Raw genomic sequence first — 20,115 nt, 5'->3', positions numbered from 1 at the left:
ACCCAAGCCATAGACTGTGAGTGACCCTTTCTCCTGATATGGCCATTCCAATAGCCAGATGCTATCTTGACCTCTTTTAAGAATTAGAAATTAGCTAATGCTATGGTGGTAATCATTTCACGATATGTAAGTGTATCAAATCAACACGCTGTACACCTTAAACTGTTGGATACCTTAAACTTAGGCAGTGTTATATGTCATCATGTCCCAATAAAGCGGGGGGTGGAGAATTAAAAAGTTAAACAGGGACTAACTACATCCTTAGCTCCTCACCCCCTTCAAAAAAATGTCTAAATGAAAGAGCTTTTATTATAAAGAAAAGCATATCCCCATCATACTTTAGAGGAAGACTAGCATCCAGCTTTATAGTTATAACAGAGTTTGATGAATCGTAAGTTACTGTGTGGCCTTAAAAAGTTTGAAATGCTGATCAGTAGCTGTTTAAAAAAAATCATTACTTCCATTAGTAGTAGTATTTGGTAAAATATTCTTATAGCAATTCATTAGTTAGGGGAGGGTACATGGTATAGAATTCTGTCAAACATGTTTGGAAGTCATGTCATACAACATGTTTTTTTTGGCCAAGAAATATCAATAACATCTGCCCTTAAATATTCAGACCTGGCAAATGGCAAGGAGCTCTGAAAATTCACCTCTCCATAAAAACAGTGAAAAAGTTGGCAAAAATTATCAGAATGCACTTTTTCAGAGTTGGGATGTAACCAAGGTTTGCAGCAATTCAGAAAACACGTACTCAGGAACAACAGCTGAATCTCAGTAAGAAGCTGTGTGGCACATTAACTTATCCTCATGTCTCTCATTCCTTGCTCCCTAGCTCAGTGGTAACCTTGAAAAGTTACAGCCCACGTTCTTCGTACCAGAAGGAACAGAATAGAGCTGGAGTTTTTTCAAAGCCTTATTCTGAAAGAAATGTAATTACTTAATCTCTATGGTGGTCCCTGGAAGACCCCATTCAAAGGCTTATCGTTATTTGACCTGACTAAAGCTTACCTAGTGCTAAAAGCCTCTCTGTGGAATCATTTGTCAAAAACATTTACTGGCAAATATTTTAATCACAGCTGCCTGAGGTGATAAATTACAGTTGGAGGAAAACAATAGGCAACCAAAAACCTTAAAAGGAACAAGATACACAGTATGGCTTTGAAAATCTCCAGTATATTCCTGGGAACCTAGAAAGCCATGTATATGTAGAAGGCCATGCACATGCTAAAAAAAATATTTTAAAAAGCCCTAAGAAGGCCCTAAGCTTTACCTCTGGCTGATCTTCAGGCTCTGTACAAGCAAGAAGTAAAGACTAAGGCAGAGTCTAAACTGCCGAGAATGTGTATCTTGACATGTATACAGAGTCTCTTGCAAATACTGGGAGATTAATTAGTTACAGTTGTTTAGGGAAATCTGTCCCCTTCATTAGCTGATGATTAAGCCGACTAGAGACTTCAGTGGCCACACATCATAAAGAATATAGACTTTACAGAATTAGTTTACTTCAGCCACTAAATAAACCGGAACTAAAATAATTAGCAACCACAGCAAACCTTAGGGAGTGGGCTGGATCGATTTACAGTTTTGTCACATTAAATGCTGTTTTCAACAAAAATATACTAGACGTGCAAAGAAATAACAAAGTACGGCCTATACCCAGGACAAAATTCAATAGAAACTGTACCTGGGGAGGAAGCCCATATGTTGTACTTACTAGACAAAGACCTTAAAACAGCTATTTTAGCCCAGGCTGGTGTGGCTCAGTGGATTGAGTGCTGGCCTGTGAACCAAAGGGCCACTGGTTCAATTCCCAGTCGGCATATGCCTGGGGTGAGGGCCAGGTCCCCGGTAGGTAGGGGGCATGCAAAAGGGAACCACACATTGATAAGAAGTTCTCTCCCTCCCTTCCCTTCTGTCTAAAAATAAACAGCTATTTTAAACATGTTCAAAGAGCTAAAGGAAATCACTTCTCAAGAACTAAAGGAGAGTATGAGAACAATGCCTTACCAAATGGGGAATATCCATAAAGAGATATAAATTATAAAAAGGAACCAGATAGAAATCGCCCTGAAAAGCACATAACGGGAATGAAGAATTCACTAGAGGGGATCACCAGTTGATAGGAGCAGACAAACTGAAAGAATAAACAAGCTTAAAGATAAATCAATCAGGAAACAGAAAAAAGAATGAAGAAAAATAAGCAGGTCCTCAGAGACATGCGGGACACCTTCAAGATTACCAACAATGAATGTGTAATGGAAATCCAGAAAAAAAGAAGTGCTAGAAAGAGTATTTGAAGAGAGAATGACCCAACACTTCCCAAATTTGATGCAAAGTGCAAAATGTTAACCCACACATCCTAGAAAGTAACAACTGCTAGTAGAGTCAACTCAAAGACATCCACTCCTACACGCAGCATAAAGAGGCTGAGCAGGTTTAAGGGATCCTCAATAAGATTAATAGCTGATTTTTCGTCAGATGCCATGGAGGTCAGAGGCAATAAGTAGGGTATTATATTGAAAGTGCTGAAAGAAAAAGCATGTCAACCGGCAATTCGACATTCACAGATAAACAAAGGTTGAGAGAATTTCTCAGAATATGCCCTGTGAGAAAAGAAGGAATCCTCAGGCTGAAATGAAAGGCCTAGGGAGTTACTCAAATCTACAGGAAGAAATAAAAAGCACCAGTGAAGCAACTACAAAGCTAAACATAAAAGACATTATATAGCTTTTGGTTTGTCACTCTTTTTCTTTGTCCTATCTTGTTTTGAAAGTACCTATAAACCCATTTTTAAAATCTGTGTTGGCGGGCGCACCCTGTGCACAGATGTGGTCTGTGCACCGATCTGGCACGAAGGAGGGCAGGGCCCAGACCTGCACTGGAGCAAAGTCTCTGTTTGCTGTCGAAACTAAGCTGGCGTTGCTCCATACTAGATTCTTATATATTAAGATGTCAATTGTAATTCCCAGGGTACCACTAAGAAAATTACCTTAGCAATATGGTAAAATCAGTGATAGGAAATTAAAATATCACACAAGACTGTATCTATTTAACACAAAAGGAAGCGATAATGGAAATGAGGGACAAAAATGGCACAATACGTACAGAAAATAGCAAAATGGCAGATGTAAATCCTACCTTCTCAGTAATTGCATTAATGTAAGTGGACTAAACTCTCCAATTAAACAGTAGAGATTGGAAAATGGATTAAAAATATATATAATCCAACTATATTCTGTCTACAAGAGAGATACTTTAGATTCAAAGATGCAAATGCCAGTGGGTTGACAGTCAATGGATGGAAGACATACCATGCAAACAGTAACCAGAAGAGAGCCGGTCAGCTGACTGTAGACAGTGAAAAATAGTTGTTTTAAACCACTACATTTGGGGGTACCATGTCATGCATTAGTATGGTAGCAGTGCATAACTGATTCAGCCATTTAGCCAGCAGGTGGCAGCATCACACACACATGCACACGTATAGATGTGACCCATGTTATCTTAGCCATACAGCTTGGTACAATAATAGGAAACTAAGAAATTTATGTACCCCATTAATAACTTGCCTCTTCACGTTAACAGCCAGAGTTCTTTAAGAGTCGGCTGAATCCCTGCAAGTGCCTATGGTGGTGGACCAGCACTGGCAGCTGAGCAGAGGCTGGTCTTGGTCTTTCCAGAGCTGTCAGCTGAATGAGGAGAGCCCCTGGAGGACCCTTGCTCATCAGAAAGGAGTCAGTACTCGAGTCTTTTATGGTAAAAACCATGGTCTTCAGAGGGCAAGAGGCTCTGTCAACGTTAGTGGTATTTGCCAGGGCCAGGAATACAGTAATGGAGGCCAGAGCCTCTGTGTTGCACCTACCACTTGCTAGGAAGGTGCTCCTTTCTCCACTGTTCTTCAAGGCAAGGTAAATCTCTCTTTCTTTTATTCATTCGACAGACAAAATATCCACTATGTTACACACACTATTCTAGGCCTGAGAATGCAGCAGTGAGTAAAACCAAGTCCCTTACCCCCTGAGCTTGTATTTCAGAGGGGACAAACTGTGTGTGTGTGTGAGAAGGAAGACCTAGGAGGGCACTTGAGCATGAGCAGAGACATGCATCAAGTGAGGGAGGAAGCCATACAGACCTTGTAATAGAGACCCAGTGTGGAGAACAGTACTCTCAATGCTCCTGAGGCAGCCATGGGCTTGGTCCTTTAGAGGCCTGGCTAAGAGCTGAGCTAGAGCAGAGTGACCAAGGGAGGAGGAGTGAGCCACTGGCTGAGTCAGGCAGAAGCTGGTGGGCAACAGGAAGGACTAGATCTGATTCTGTATGTCATCACGAATCTTAACCCCTATGCACCAGTACATGGCAATACTCATGAAGATTGTTGACAAAGGAGGAGGAAAGAAATTTACTCAATTTATATCACTTAATGCAAGCTGTATCCAGTTATGGCTACATACGTATCATTTGTGGAACTATGATTCCTGGGCACACATAGTGTATCAAAACCTCAAGAGATGAAGCCCCAGAATCAGCATTTTTTGTAACGTAGGGCTGGCTGTATAAATATATGCAAATAAAATGTGGGGAAGATACCAAACTACAATACGTACCTCGGGCACACTCAGTTCTGAGTACAAAGGCCTTAGAGAGCTTAACTTTTAAAGTTTTTAGTATCAGCCCTTTCGAGGACAATTCTGTCTTTTGTAAAACTGCTACCAAAGACACCCATTTTGCCAGGGAGCCCTAATAAAAAGGATCAATTTGATAATGAACTATAAATCAGAGTGCATTTAATATCTGTTGAATGAATAAGCTGGTTTCTTAAGAGCTTCGTGTCAAGCACGTTGGTCACCCTACTGTACTGAGGTACTTCTATCACCATAGGAACTGTGTAACGCATGGCGTTTTCATTATTGCTGCGGCAGTGGGAAAGTTCTCATCTACAGTAAGTACTCTTGATACACTTGCCTAGGTTTCAAACTTTAAATCCTTTTGGTTTACACAGGTTAACAACAAATGAAGAGATGAATGGGATATCAAAGTTATCACCAGGTATTGCCTTATGCAGAATTATATAAACATTAAAAAAAGTTATACTAGAAAACCAACTTAGAACACAATTTAAAGAGAAAAAAATTTATTGCAATATAAAATGCACTTATAAAATGTCCACAGAAGACGTAATTCTTCAATGCTATATAAATTTATTGGGAATATTTTATTCACCTTCTATTGTTATGATGATGCCACCTAAAATATACTGTAAACGATGAGTTATACTCTCTAACAAATGCATCACTGATTTCCAACAATCATGGGTTTAATAATGATTAGTTTAAGACCATACAATCACATCTATGCTCTGGAATGTCCATTTATTTTCATGTAGTGTGGTGGAATTTAGAGTATAATTGCACATGAATAGTACAGAAAAACATTCACTACTAAATTATTTTATGCCTTCATGTCAGGTCAACCATCTTTCTGACTAAAACTACCAGCTTCAGGATTCTCAACGCAGGAATCTGTGTGTATGGTATGTCTATGTGCGCACCCATGGAACAACTTAAAGTGTATCTTTAGTAAACCAGTGCAACATTACTGCTGATTACTTTGCATGTTTAAACATTATAGTCTGATTATTTGTAAACAAACAAAACCCCACACAAATACTCTTAATTCTAGGAAAAAAATCTGTCAAACTATAAGTAGTTCTAATATGCTTCACTTGAACACACATCGAATTTCTAAAAGGTGCATATATTACCTTAGATAATAAGGTGTAAAAGTGAGTGTTTCATATTTTATACTATGAAATGTGCATTTCTGATATTGTTTTATGCAGCATAAAGTTTAAGTTTAGATCAAAAAATTATAAATCCTGGATCCCCACAGTTCATTTAGAAAACACCTCCCAGTTATGGCTCTCACAGCAGGTTTAACAGATTAAACATGATGAAGTGTTCTAGCTCCCTCTATTTCAAGTATCAAAGAAAAATGAGGCTCAAAATCTTTGCAGGTTGTAGCTGAAAATGCACAGCTTTAGAAAACAGTTAAATGGGTTTTGAAATAACAAATTGAAACAAGATTCTTAAGTGTTTATCTGTCTTGGGCTGATAAGTACTGGGACTTTAAAACAATTTGATTAAACATGAATATTTGCTCAAAAATGATAAAGCACATTTGCCTATAAATATATTTTGGAGAGATATCGATTTTGATGTTTAAAACTTTTTCAGTATTATTGACTTTAAGTGTTACCTGCTTTTGAATTATATTAATTTAATATTCAACTGAGCATAAATACTTGGCCTCACACTACTTACAATAAAATGACTTACTTTAGAAATAGAAATTTTTAAAGCACTAGAAAGAGAAATCACTAAAGCTGTATGAACATGTCTTTCAATGAAATGAGAAACCCTGCAGTACAGAAAGTATCTTGTACCCTTAAGGTTTCAGAGTGAGCCGATCTTCTTAAATTTTAATGCCACTTAAAAAACCAGAAAGTCAAAGAGAAGACTGCTGCAATGAAGCACTGTTTCTAAAAGCTGCAGGTGTGATCCCATTCTGAGAGCAGTGCTCCTTAAAGCAAGCAACTGTCCACTTAGGCACACTGATTTTCAGCTTAGAAAGTCTAAGCTGGTTCTTAACATACTCCCTAAGTAGTATGAACACTTTAAGGTCTTTCTCCCTTAAAGAAAAAAATTTGACGTCTCACTAAAGAGTAATAAGAAGTATACCTTACTTTCAGACATTAGACTTTCTGGAATTGGCCCATCTGTAAAAAACTTTAAGAATTAGGTGAAAGTGTGGAATCATCACTCTATGAAAACAGTGTGACAAAATTAAACATCACTGTGTTGAAACCTTCCCTAGCTTTAACTCAAAAATAGAAATCATGAGACTTCTATAACATTAATTTTAAAAACACACAGAAGTGAAAAGTGCTATTTTTCAAAAAGTACAACTTTTTTCCTTACTACATATCAACATGGAATGATTTCAGTTCTCCTGTACTAAAAGCTGGACTTTTAAAAAACTAGTATTGTAGTACTTAATAGAATGGTATTAATCAGTAGTGGCTTCAGTTTCAGCTGGACCCCTTATTAGTCTTCGAATTCCCCTTTTTCCTGCAGGACCTTTTGGTTTTGCAAAACTTTGCTTATGTGCATGCTGCTTGGGGTGCACTTCTTCATACAGGAAGTCTGCAGTCAACTCATCCCCATTGTCTATCTCTATCTGGAAGAGACGAGATTAATAAAGAGCGCTGCCAAATGAGAAAAAACGACACGCACAACCTGTAAGAGCCAGTTGTCAAGTGTGAATGCTCACAAATGAACATATAACACCCATTTCAGAAGAGAGAATCAAAGACCACGTGTAAATAGTTTCACTTCCTTTTTTTTGGGGGGGGGGGGTAGAGAAAGTGTTGCTTGAATATACAATTAGCTATAATAACTTCTTTCTTCTTCAATTTAGTGTTTAAAAGTTGATGCCACCACTGTATTCTCAAGTATCAAGCTCTGCTTTGATACACTATATTCAAGAAATATTACTTATGGTTCCTTATCACCTGGGTTACTTAAAATCACTCTAGCACAGGGTTAGCAAACTTTGGCCTGTAGGCCAATCTAGCCCAAGAGTGTGTTTTATAATGTCAAATGGTTGTAAAAACAGAATTAAAAAACAAGGAAGAATATGTCACAAAGACCATATGTGGCGTGACAAAGCCTGAAATGTTTACTGTCTGGTTCTCTTGTAGAAAAAGTTAGCCAGCACTTGCTGTAGAAGGAGCTTCTTCAGAACTTAAAAAAAGCACCTCAGGTTCAGTACCTAAAACACCTGTAGTTTGCAAGGACTTGTGTTTTCAGAGTTGGAGGTCTCAAGAATAAACCACTTCTTCACCCATGCCTCACCTATATTTAAGAAACTAAATTTAAGAAAATTGGTAGCTTAGCTCCCAAAATTCCAATATTTATGCCCATTCCCTCCTTTCCCAGTAAATGGATTCTGAACCATCCCATGATTCAATTACATGTGGAGACTGAAATTCCTCATTAATAACCAGCCTTGAGACATTCACAAGAGTGTAGCTCTAGCAGCACTGTCCAACAGAATGTTCTACAGTACGGACTTGTTCTCCACGTTCTGCACTGGCCAACATAGTAGCCACTAGCCACGTGTCGCTACTGAGGACCTGAAATGTGGCTATTGTGAAAAAGAAACTGAATGCTGAATTTTATTTAATTTTAATTTATGTTTAAATTTAAATAGTCACATGCAGTTTGTGGCTACATATTAGAGAGTACAGACCTCTAGGGAGACTTGGGGTCATGACAGGAGTAGAGAAAATCCCAAGTATTTATGATGAGAACAAGAAAAAATACTCATAAATCACAAAAGATCATGAACTACATGGAAAAGACAATAAAAGGCTAGCAAAAACTGCAACATTTTTAAATAAGTAGGCAAGCATTAGATAAAAACACTGATAGATACATTGTACAAAATAAATGAGATGGATAAATAGGTAGGTAATTACCTTTCTAATGACATCCATTTGTAGTTGTCTCTCTACGATGTCTAGCAGAGGGCTCTTGCAGCTAGAATACAGCATCCGTTCTCTTATACTGCACGTGTACCCAGGCATTGAATAAATAAAAACTGTAGGGTAAAAAATAACAATATAATTAGCAGTATATCAATTAAAGCGAATACTGAACCTCATAAAACTATAACTCAGCCTTCTGAGCAAGCAATAAGCAACATGTTAAAACCAAAGGTGTCACATACCTATGGACTCCAAATAGTCTCCTTCATGGGAATGTTTATATAGAAAGAAATGGTAACGTGCTGAATCCTTGGGAATCCTCTTTGGCAAATCTTTTAGTTCTGTATTTGTTGTGCTGGCCAAAATAATAACTTCATTTTTTATATCTATTTCCTGTCAATAAGAAATAAAATGTGTGCATTAAAACAGATGGAGATATTTAAAATTTATAATTAAAATACTAGGAGAGAAGGGGAAACTTACGTAGGTTTGACTTTTTCCCATGAACACATTATATGTTGCTTTTGTAGCTTAAAAATACAAATAAAAATACCCAGGAAGCAAATAAAACATTTTTTAACCTACTAAAAATAGACCTTCTATAAGCCATAAGCTTATAGAAACTATAACCCAAAACAGCAGCCACTTCATAATCATTATATGTCTCTTTCTTACCAATTGCACATAGTTGAGCTGTCTGTTGTTCAATTTTTCCAGAGCCTGAAAAGCTTCTCGAGAAATAGGAAAGGCTACTCCTTGCAGTGTTTGATGCTTAGTGTCCACGCCCACGTCAGTCTGTACCTGAGTATGACATATTTAACGCACTGATGAGTTGTCAGCATTTGGCAGTGGAACATGGCAAAGATAACAGAACCCAGCTTCTATAAAGTGGTCATTCCTCCCTTGCCCATTTCAATGTAGTTAAAATTAACACTGAGAACACTACAAACTTAAGGAGCAAATTTTTCACATTTGTTAATGTTCTGCTGGCACTCATCAACATGCACAATGCGTGACACATCTTTATGAAAACGCTGGGAGTGAACTAAGTGTTAGTGGTGCATTTGGGGGTTTTGTTTATGTTTGGCCCAACTGCAATGAGCTACATAGGCTCTCTGAATGTCTTCAGATTCCACCTTAATTATTAAATTTTACTTGGTAAAATTTATAAATGTGATATATATAAAATCACGTATAGAACTTCACTTTGTTCTACCAGACATAAAATGAAACACGAAGGCCATGCACTGAACTGAAAAGAGTACAAACAGTAAACGAAGACACGACACAGCTCAACAAACTGCAGAAGTTCCAGACTCAGAGCTCTCGTTACTGAGAACGTGGTGTACAGGGACTGGAAGAAGAGCACGTCAAGAAAGCTTTCAATGCATGTGTTTAAGACTTTTATACTCAATAAATAATGACTAATATAGGATCTCTTTTGCAGTGTTGCAACAAAAAGTCCAATAGAAATTTCACTTTACAAAAAGAATGGAGATTCTACAGCGTAAGTGGTACTGGGTAATGAAAACATCATAGAACATATGCAAGTGCGTACCCCAACACGGTCCTCTGGGTTCTGAGTGCAAGGAATAAAACACACTATCAAACTTATAAAAAAAAAAATCACATAAAAACCCCTACTCGAATTACCTGAGTTAAAATAATATAAAAGTAGATCCTTGCTAGCAGGTTAATATTTAATAATATTTAATCATTTTCCAGACTAATTCCTGTTAGTCTGTTCCTCAGACTAGTAAATGGTGGTTTATGCTACTTGTTCTTTTCTATAAATTCCAGTAGAAATACAGTAGCTTTTATAGCTTGTAACTAGAATGGATGCAGTAAACACATTAAAAAATGAGAAGCTATAATATGGATGGAATTTATTAACTCGAATATGCTACACAAATACATTCATATTTAAATACCATCCAAATAGTGTTCACAGAAGCTAATATATAGAGCTTCTAGAACTCTTCAACATCTCATTGCATTTATATTTTATTTTCTTTAGTCATCACTATTATCTGAAATAACATAAAACAAACCTGCTTCAGGCAACCTCATTAGATACAATATTCCTGGCACCAAATGGGTAACACACTTGTTCCATTATTTAGTATTCAAAGTACACAGCTAAACGGTTGTGCTCCTAACAGGAAGGTTTACTACTCTGTCACATATTTTGTAACAACTGAAAAAGGCTATGTATGGAATTGACGTGAAGTTCCTGAAAACACACTCAGCATACTCGTCTCTAAACCAAATAGAATAAATGTAAGCTGCCTATTTATTGTCTAGTTGTCTCTATATCTATTAAATAAAAATACATGTCAAACACTTAAAATCTTGCAATGATTTCAAAGCGGTAATTTACCTCATTTATTTTAATCTGTCGTAACTCTTCCTCAGCTGCAGTCAGTGGGGCCGGAGAAGACTGCGACAGCAAATACTTTTTATACCCATGTAATGACACATCTTCCTGTGAGCAGAGAAATGCGCTACTGTGACTCTCTGGACGTCAAACCTCAGTGAGGTTATTTAGGACAAAATTGTTAACTTAACAGAAAATATTTTAATTGAAAATACTATCAATAATTTTACTATTTCTTATTTTTTTAATCCTCTATTCTATAGGTTTCAAAAATTTTAAGGGGAGAATCTACTCATCATTTCCTATAGTTGTATAATTACTAAGTCTCTTTATGAGTGCGGTGGTGGTGATGGTCAGCCATGTGATGAACCCAATCATACTTTAAGTCTAAAGGACAATTATCATGAACTTTCTGGGGAAGCCTGTCCTATAATTATTTAATAACCAACATACTCAGATACTGAATTCTTATTACATTGACATAGTTTCTCTTTAATTATTCATAGAAAATAATGATAGCTCTTATTTCAAAGAAAAAAATATTCCAAAGAGGTTCTCTTTTCATCAAAATTTTGTGGTTTGGAAAACTGAGGACAGAATTGAGAAACCAGGCTAACTAATGGTGAATAAGCAAAGTATTCCCGTCTGAACTTGTATTCTATATAACAGGTTATATTACTTTCTGAATCAGAATAAAAGACCTAGACAAAACCAAAAAAGACCCTGTTCAAAAACTATATTTCAATTTCCCTAATTTGTGTATATATGTATAAATACATACAAATTTTATAACAAAGTAAAATTATAGTAATTTAACTAAATAAAATATATTAATCAATTAATTACCCCAATTAACTACTAAATCAATTTACCTGTCTCAGTATTCTGATTTAAATAAAATAGTTACTGTTTCCACAGCATGGGTATAAATGCCCATAGTATCTAAAAATTACTTTATCAATTAGTCTCTTATTTTCCGAGCCTATTTCCCCATCATTAAAATGAAGTGGTCAAACTAAACGAGGGCGTGCGCCAGAGCGTCTCTAAGGTATATTCTAGGTTTTGAAGTCTAACAAAGGAGATTTCAACACATTTTTTAAAGGATAAGTGCAATGTTTCAGTTAACTTATGTATCATATGAAATATAACAATATTTTCTCTTATGTTTACAAATTCCTCAATCTGAACTCATATCAATTACCCATTACCTAGGAGTTTTTCCACCATGTGTAATTACAAAAGTACAAGTTTTGTACCTTTACTGTTCCGAATACTTCATCTTTAATGTGGCCCCCTCCAAACTCCTTTTTCAGAGTTGCTCTCGTTGCTGCATACAACATTTTCTGACGGACCTATTAAGTTGTGAAAGTTTGCTTAGAAGTCTACAGATAAAAAAAGCTATCATAACGAAAGAAAGCACTGTCTGAATACATTAAAATCTTCAAGCACATTCAAAGTAAAATAAACTGTGATAAAGCTGAAACCTACTGACTGTAATACGCTAAAGTGTGTGTCCACAAACAGACATCCGAACACCAGCATCTAAACTATCAACGGCTCTTCGGGATAGATTTCGATTTATAATATCGTTTTCAAAAAGTGGGAAAAAATCTAAATTTTAAAAAATACTCATTTTCAAAGTATAAAATGACTTCAAGAATAAAAAACTACTTAAAACACTATTAAAATGAGAAAGGAAACAATGAAATGAAGTAACCTTGATACTGACATTTTACTAGAAGTAAATCTAGATTAGATATTACTAATTAAGAATCAAATGTCATGGCCTATCTGTGGCATATATGGCATATACCATTATGAGAAGGGCACATAAGTAAAAAGAACCATGACATATATAATTATTAAAGACTCTAATAGCATCTGTGGAAAACTAAAGACAACCGTCAACCAATAGAAATCATGTCATAATCCTACATGTCAAATCTAGTACTTCCTTCAGATAGGATATATGAAATTAAAAAAGAGAGAATGGTTTTTGAGAATAATATATATATAGCTTTAAAAATTATAGTTTTTCTACAAGAAACAAGAGAATTACTCTTAAAAATACTGGCAGTATCCATATATTAATTTTGTTTCTGTTCTATTTAGTCGATCTATATAGTCAATTATAACTTTACAAAAAAATTGTTGTGTATCACTTGAATGGCAGCTATTAATAGTATTTAATATAGGACTTCTGGTCAAGATGGGAGCATACACATGCATCACTTCCTTGTGCAACTCCAAGAAGGAATTACAACTAAATATGTCAGAAAATTCAACTGTATGAAGTCCAACAACCAAGGATTGAAAGAAGCCACATTCATCTAGATGGTAGGAGAGGTGGAGAGAGGGTGGAGAGAGGGTGGAGAGGCGAAGAGATGCAGTGTGGGCCAGTGTGGCGCGGGCAGGCAGCAGCGGCAGCAGTGGAATGGGCATGGGCAGTCCTACATTCACATGTGGTGGATAAAATAGGGAGGGACACCTTGGGAGCAAGGGATACATAGGGAGCAAACACTCTCAGCCCCAGACCAGACTGCATAGCCAGGGTTCCAGTGCCAGGAAGATAAATCCCATAACTTCTGGCTGTAAAAACCAGTAAGGATTGGGGCTGCGGAAAAAACTGCTGAATTTTCAGAAAACTTCGCTTAAGGGGCCTGCACGGTCTTACTACATATGCAAACCCACCCACTCTGGGATTCGACACCAGGGCAACAGCTGGAAGGGCACCAGTCACATACAGGGTGTAAGTGAAGTGACTAGAAATGGGGTGAATGCTGGGCAAACCCCCAGAAGCCAAGCAGCAGCACTGTCCCCTGTCCAAACCCTCCCCCAACACAGAGACACAAAGCAGTGAAGCGGGTTGCTCTACCCTGGCAATTACCTACAACTACACCCCACACAATTTACAGGTGCCTTTTACAGGGAGTCAGAGCAGCTCTTTAATACACAGAAACAAACACAGGGACAAAGAAATATGGCCCAGATGAAAGAACAGAACAGAACTCCAGAAAAAGAACGAAATGAAACGGAGATAACCAACCTATCAGATGCAGAATTCAAAACACTGGTGATCAGGATGCTCACAGGATGTACATTGAGTACAGCAACAACATAAAGGAAGAAATGAAAGTTACAGTAAATGAAATAAAGAAAAATCTACAGGGAACCAACAGTGAAGGGATGGAAGCCAGGATTCAGATCAGTAATCTGGACCAGAAGGAAGAAATAAACATTCAACCAGAACAGAATGAAGAAACAAGAATTCAAAAAAATGAGGATAGTAAAAGACTCTGGGACTTTTCTAATCATGCCAATATCCAAATCACAGGGATGGCCAGAAGGAAAAGAGGAAAAGCAAGAAACTGAAAACTTATTTGAAAAACTAATGACAAATTTGGCCAAGCAAATGGACATACAAGTTCAGGAAGCACAGAGTCCCAAACAAGTTGGACCCAAAGAGGACCACACCAAGACATGTCATAATTAAAATGCCAAAGGTTAAAGATAAAAAGAGAACCTTAAAAGCAGCAAGAGGAAATCAGAGACTTACTTACAAAGGAGTTCCGATAAGGCTGTCAGCTGATTTCTCAAAACAAACTTTGCAGGCCAGAAGGGACTGGCGAGAAGTATTCAAAGTGATGAAAAGCAAGGACCTACAACCAAGATCACTCTATCCAGCAAAGCTATCATTTGGAATGGAAGGGCCCATACAGTGCTTCCCAGAGAAGGTAAAGCTGAAGGAGTTCATCATCACCAAGCCTTACATGAAATGTTAAAGGGACGTATTTAAGCAAAAGAAGATAAAGAAGATCAAAACTATGAACATTAAAAAAGGCAACACATTGGCAACAATCAAAAACTGAATAAAAAAAAAAGAAAAAAAAAAAAAGAAACTAAGCAAACCACCAGAACAGGAACAGAATCATAGGTATGGAGATCATTTGGAGGGTTATCCGTGGGGAGAGGGGATGGGGAAGTTAAGGGAAAAGGTCCTGGGATTAAAAAGCATAATTGGTAGACAAGTGAACGTTAAGAATATTATAGGAAATGGAGAAGCCAAAGAACTTATATGTACGACCCATGGACATGAACTAAGGGGAGGGGGGAGATTGCTGGAGGGAAGTGGGGTACTGGACGGAGTGGGGCAAAAGGGGAAAAAGTGGGACAACTGTAATAACATAATCCATAAAACATACTAAAAACAAAGAGTATATTTAATATAATGTTCAATCAGTTTTCAGAATTATTACTCTCATACCAAAGTTTGCTTCATACTTTAAATAAAGGTCCATAGTTCTTTATGACTGCCAGAGATTTTAAGATTTTAAATCAATAATTCTATCCATTTCAAGGGCAAAACTTCTAAATCTAAGCACATCGCCCCTAATTTCATATTACTAATCTAAGGATTTTCTCCATGATCATTCCCTTCTGAGAAATGACTGTTGCTTCTTAACTGTTAGCCTAGGAATATTTCAGAAACAAAACATTCTAGCATTTAATGTTAAGCAAGTTACAAAAAAGCTACTTACATGAGAATGATCTGGAGACCATGCAATGAATATCCATTCATATCCCTGGGCATTCTGAGAATCCAACCTGAATAATATATAGCATGGCTGTTTGTCCTCCAACAGGGGTAAAACAAAGGAATCATAGTCCTTATCCCAGGAATCTGAAGGCTGACTGCATGACCCAATCACAAGTTTCTCTATAAAGAACAATTTTTAAAAGGTACATAAATGGTATGAAATAACAAATAACAGAGTAAGGAAGAATAGAAACATAAATTTATAGTTATTTCCTAATTACTATTATTCACATCAAAAAAATTGAAAGGAAAATGCTTGTTATACAAAAAATAATTATGATATAAAGTAGTACTAAAAACATACAAAAACTTTATGATTAGCATGGTTAAAGTAATATTATATATGAAAAAACACAAGGAACTGATAAAAATGGTCATAAACAGATGAGCTGGATGGTTGAAGAATAGGTGATATTTAGGAGATATTCTACCTCCTAAAATGCTTATAAGTTATCAACAAACTATATTTAAATAAGTGTACCTCTCAAAGGATAACTTCTGAAATAACACTGAATTGCACAGTAAGAAATATTAAATAAAACGAGGTTTAGCTCTATTTGGCCATAATGCTAATAATTTAAAATCTGTCCAGTAGCATCAGTTGGTATAGCCCCTTTAAGGCACTTATTTGGCAGAATGAAGTAAGAATGTGTATGTACTCTGCAGAGAGAATCTCTTGCACGTATATACAAAGGTGTTCAGTGAAGCACTACGTAATAGTGGAAACTGAAAATAGCCTCAATATCATCAATAAGAAAATGGACATGTAATATGTGACATAGTCACATGATAAAATTCTATTCACATTAGTAGCAGTTATTAAGAGGAGATGGAAGTATGTTATATTATTCTTTGTATTCTTCGGAATTTCCTTCTTTAAAATTCTGTCTCAAAACAAACATAAAAGTAAAACCAGAACATAACGATTTTGGAAACAGTGTCATTTTCCTTCTATAGTGATGCTAGTTATACTTTACTATTTTACATTAATAGTAAGTTAGGACGTAATGGCATTTAAAATTGTAGCTCAGTATTTCTAAAACGTGTTGCTTTACAGTATATGTTTTCTCCTGTTCAGCGTGGTAATATGTATAGAACAACTGCGTATTTTCAAACTATTCTGGTAGTTTTAATATATAAGTAGAAAATAGAGAGCAAATTTACTTTCAGTTTATGAGAGAACAAGTTATTTTTCTAAAGCAAAATATTTCAAGGTTTTTAGGAAATTAGGCCAATGGAATATTTTAACATTGATTTGTGATTAAGTAGCTATAAAATAAATTGTTCAAATTCAGTTCTAGAAAAATTAAGAGTCTCCCACCCAACCAATTTTTCCCTGTTTACAGATTTTGAAACAATCAATTTATAATTTGTTACATTCTCAGAACTTTTTCCCAAAAGAAAGTGAAATCATTTCTACAGCATAGTGTGCAACCAAGTGGAGAAAATAGGAGAGTTTGAAACTCTTTGTTTCTACTTCAAAACTAACTTTACTCAACGATTCATCAATAACTTCTTTCAGGTAATCACCTGTTTACTGATTTCCATTCCAGAAATGGAAGCACTGACATTAGAAACGACTGTCGTGCAGAAACGGAGACAAAAAGTACAAGAGGACATCATCACACCAAAAAACATCTTTCTCTTCCTGTGATAGTCAGGTGAGGAATTCAGAAGGTACGCAGGGGGCTATGCGATATGTCCAAAATGAACAGGATCCAAATTACCTAAAGGCAAGCTTTGAACTTGCTTCACATTAACAGCTCAAGTCACTGACAACAACTTAAAAGTTTAAAAATTTAACACCCAATAATCCAAGGACAAGCAATAAATAAAAATGTTTAACTAACCATTTTCAATAGATATTTTCAAAAGTCTGTATTTTCCATTTCTTGCTCTGGCAAAGACATCTTTAACATCTTCACTTGCTGTGGAAAAAAAATAAAGAAACACAAACCTATTTTATATACTTACATGTTAAAACTCTCTAATGCTACTTAAATGAGGAAAAATAAATTATAATACAAAGCAAAATATCTTCAGTATGTAGCATCCTCTTCTTATCAGTAATTTAAAAACTTAAAGGTAAAACATAGTGGACAGCATATACAGCTAAGAAATATAAATGTATTTTTAAAGAATTAATGTTAATTCTAATTTGTTTTAGCTAGATAATTCTATACAGAAATAACACTGGGAGTGAATACATTAAAGTTACTCAAAGCCATTAATGAATAAATTACAATTTTGTAAAACATCTTTATTGCTTCTTTGAAAAATGTTGAAAACCTACTTTCCAATTCTAGTGCAATGGCAAGCTTATGATAAACAAAAACACCTTCATCAATTCATTTTGTGCATTTTCACACGAAAAATAACACTAAATATCAGATATCCTATCCTGATTTTTTAAAAAGTCAATAAAATGCATTCAAGCCTATACTTGGTTACATTTTTCTAACTTCTATTTCTCAAAAAGCTGAAATAAGCTCATTGAGTAAATATATATTTAACAACCTAAACCTTGTGGTCTTATTAAAGCTTCAGAAAGTTTCGTTCTTGGGTTGCACGCTTGACGGCAAGAACCACTATTTAAGCAGTGCTCGCAATAAGGCTCAAGTGTGGGAAGTTACATATTGAAATGTAAAAACTAACTCGGACAAAAACAATGCTTTTAGATCTGAGACTATTTTGATTACGTTCCTGTGTGCTAGGGAAGGTGTGAGTACTATCAACGACCCTTAAGAACAAAACACAATGAAATGTTCATCTACGGAAAAGATGCGTTGTCTATTAACAGAAAGAGCTTGTGTTAATATGAGAACTCATTAAGCGATCTCGAGTAACCCCGGGATATATTATTTGATCGAGATGAGGTGAGCGCTTCCAGACTGCCCATTTCCAAACGAGGGATGGAGGGGAGATATAATGGCACATTCAACTGCCTGCACGGATAATTAAAGGCAGCCACACAGATCCGACTTTCCAGTTCCTTGGGGGAGTACCTAAAAAAAAAAAACCAAAACCCTAAAACATCCCATACTCATCATTTCAGAATATATTTCATGTTCCGTTTTGGCAGAAGAGTTTGGGACCTCTTAGTGGGAATGAAAAACATTCCAGCATCTTTCTTTTTATAGTCAAAATCCTTTGTACCGTAAAAAGAAAAATTCTCCAGTCTCTCAACAGTAAAAGAAGCCACAGTCGCCTCCACCTTCCCAGGACTTCCCTACCTGATGAAAAGGGGGAAAAGTTGGGCTATTTCTCGGGGGCAGTGGAAGGCACGCCCCCTTCACCCCGTCCACCTCGGAAACCAATTTCCTTCGCTCCAGCGAATTTCAGGTCCGTCTGCAACGTGGCAGCTGCCGGGCCCGGGCTGGGAGGGACGCAGGCCGGGGAGCTCCCGGGACAGCCGAGCGTGGGGAGGCGCAGAGGCCCGGCTCACCCCGTGAGACCGACTCCCCGCGCTCCGGGCCAGACTTCTGTCTTGCCCGGCCCGCAACCCGCCCGGCTCGCCCGCGGCCTCTCGGGAGTCCCTTCCCCGCTGGACCCACAGGGCACCGTTACCTTGGATGCCGGTCTGATGGGACATGGCGGCGGCTGTGGGCTCCCGGGTCCGACGCTGACTACAGCGAGCGGCCCCGGCCGGTGACTCCAGGAAGTGGCGGCTCCACCGCCGGCCCAGCGCGTCATCAGTCTGCGACCGGCGGCTGCCCCGCCCCCCCGTGAGGCCGGCGGCGTCCCACCGCGCCCCCGCAAACGCGCCACCTGCTAGTGTTCTCGTGGGCGGACTGCAGTTCCACGGCCCCGGGTCCCTGCCCTCGCCACCTGCCGCCGCTTCTCCCACCCACCTCGGTGCAACCCCAGGGAGCCCACTGGATGGCTGTGCTTCCAGCAACCCTGCCGACCCACCCATTCACTGGTTCAGCGAAGGCATGCTCAAAAACGGAATGAAAATTTCACTGAACTTACATTTTCAGCTTAAATTGATGTGCACAGTATCCTCCTTGGTTAACTCTTCCTGAAACCTATACGAATTAATGTGAAAGGTCGCTTCCCGCCCAATATTTTAAAATGGGAATTAATGTACCATAGGCGGTCTCCTACCAAATTTTCCCACGCTTTTAAATTGATTTAACTTTCTTTTTTTCAGTTGGCCTCATTTACAGACCGAGTTTTCCTTTCTCTTAATCCCCAAAAAGACAGCCATTGAGAGTGAGAGTATTGGGTGATTTAACTACTCTGCGGTCAGTTCTACCGTTGCAGATTATAATACTCTGTGTAAGATTGGCCCAATTATTTAATCACGTAATTATTCAATATTTCCTTGATAAATTTGCAAGGCAACAGGATATTTAAAATTATTTTCCGTTATTTAAAAGTTTATGAACATATGTTTCCCTTTTTTAGTAATTATTTTTGTACTTGTTTTTCTGCCACTCCTAGATTAGTTTTCTAGGTAGAAAGCTGGCTCTTCTGTTTCAAGGGCCTCGAACTGACAAATATACAAAAGTTCAATCTGCTTATCAACAAGTAGTTTGGTCAGGCCAATAATATAAGGGCAAGCTAACAAATCACTCTTTAAATACA

General features: G+C 37.3%; 1 protein-coding gene across 1 annotated transcript; it reads right to left on the bottom strand.

The window, feature by feature from the left end:
* Positions 1 to 5,117: 5,117 nt before the first annotated feature.
* TWF1 (twinfilin actin binding protein 1) lies at positions 5,118 to 19,205 on the bottom strand. The gene is made up of 9 exons (XM_024575693.3): positions 19,093 to 19,205; positions 17,376 to 17,453; positions 15,467 to 15,645; positions 12,185 to 12,280; positions 10,932 to 11,036; positions 9,227 to 9,352; positions 8,794 to 8,944; positions 8,543 to 8,664; positions 5,118 to 7,239 (listed from the first exon to the last, which is right to left on the bottom strand). The coding sequence occupies exons 1-9, from the start codon at positions 19,115 to 19,117 to the stop codon at positions 7,069 to 7,071; spliced, it is 1,053 nt and encodes a 350-aa protein (XP_024431461.2). The 5' UTR covers positions 19,118 to 19,205; the 3' UTR covers positions 5,118 to 7,068.
* Between the last annotated feature and the right edge of the window lie 910 nt (positions 19,206 to 20,115).

The sequence above is a fragment of the Desmodus rotundus genome, chromosome 3 (genome assembly GCF_022682495.2).
Source record: "Desmodus rotundus isolate HL8 chromosome 3, HLdesRot8A.1, whole genome shotgun sequence".
Taxonomy (NCBI): domain Eukaryota; kingdom Metazoa; phylum Chordata; class Mammalia; order Chiroptera; family Phyllostomidae; genus Desmodus; species Desmodus rotundus.
This window is presented reverse-complemented; position numbering and strand designations above follow the sequence as displayed.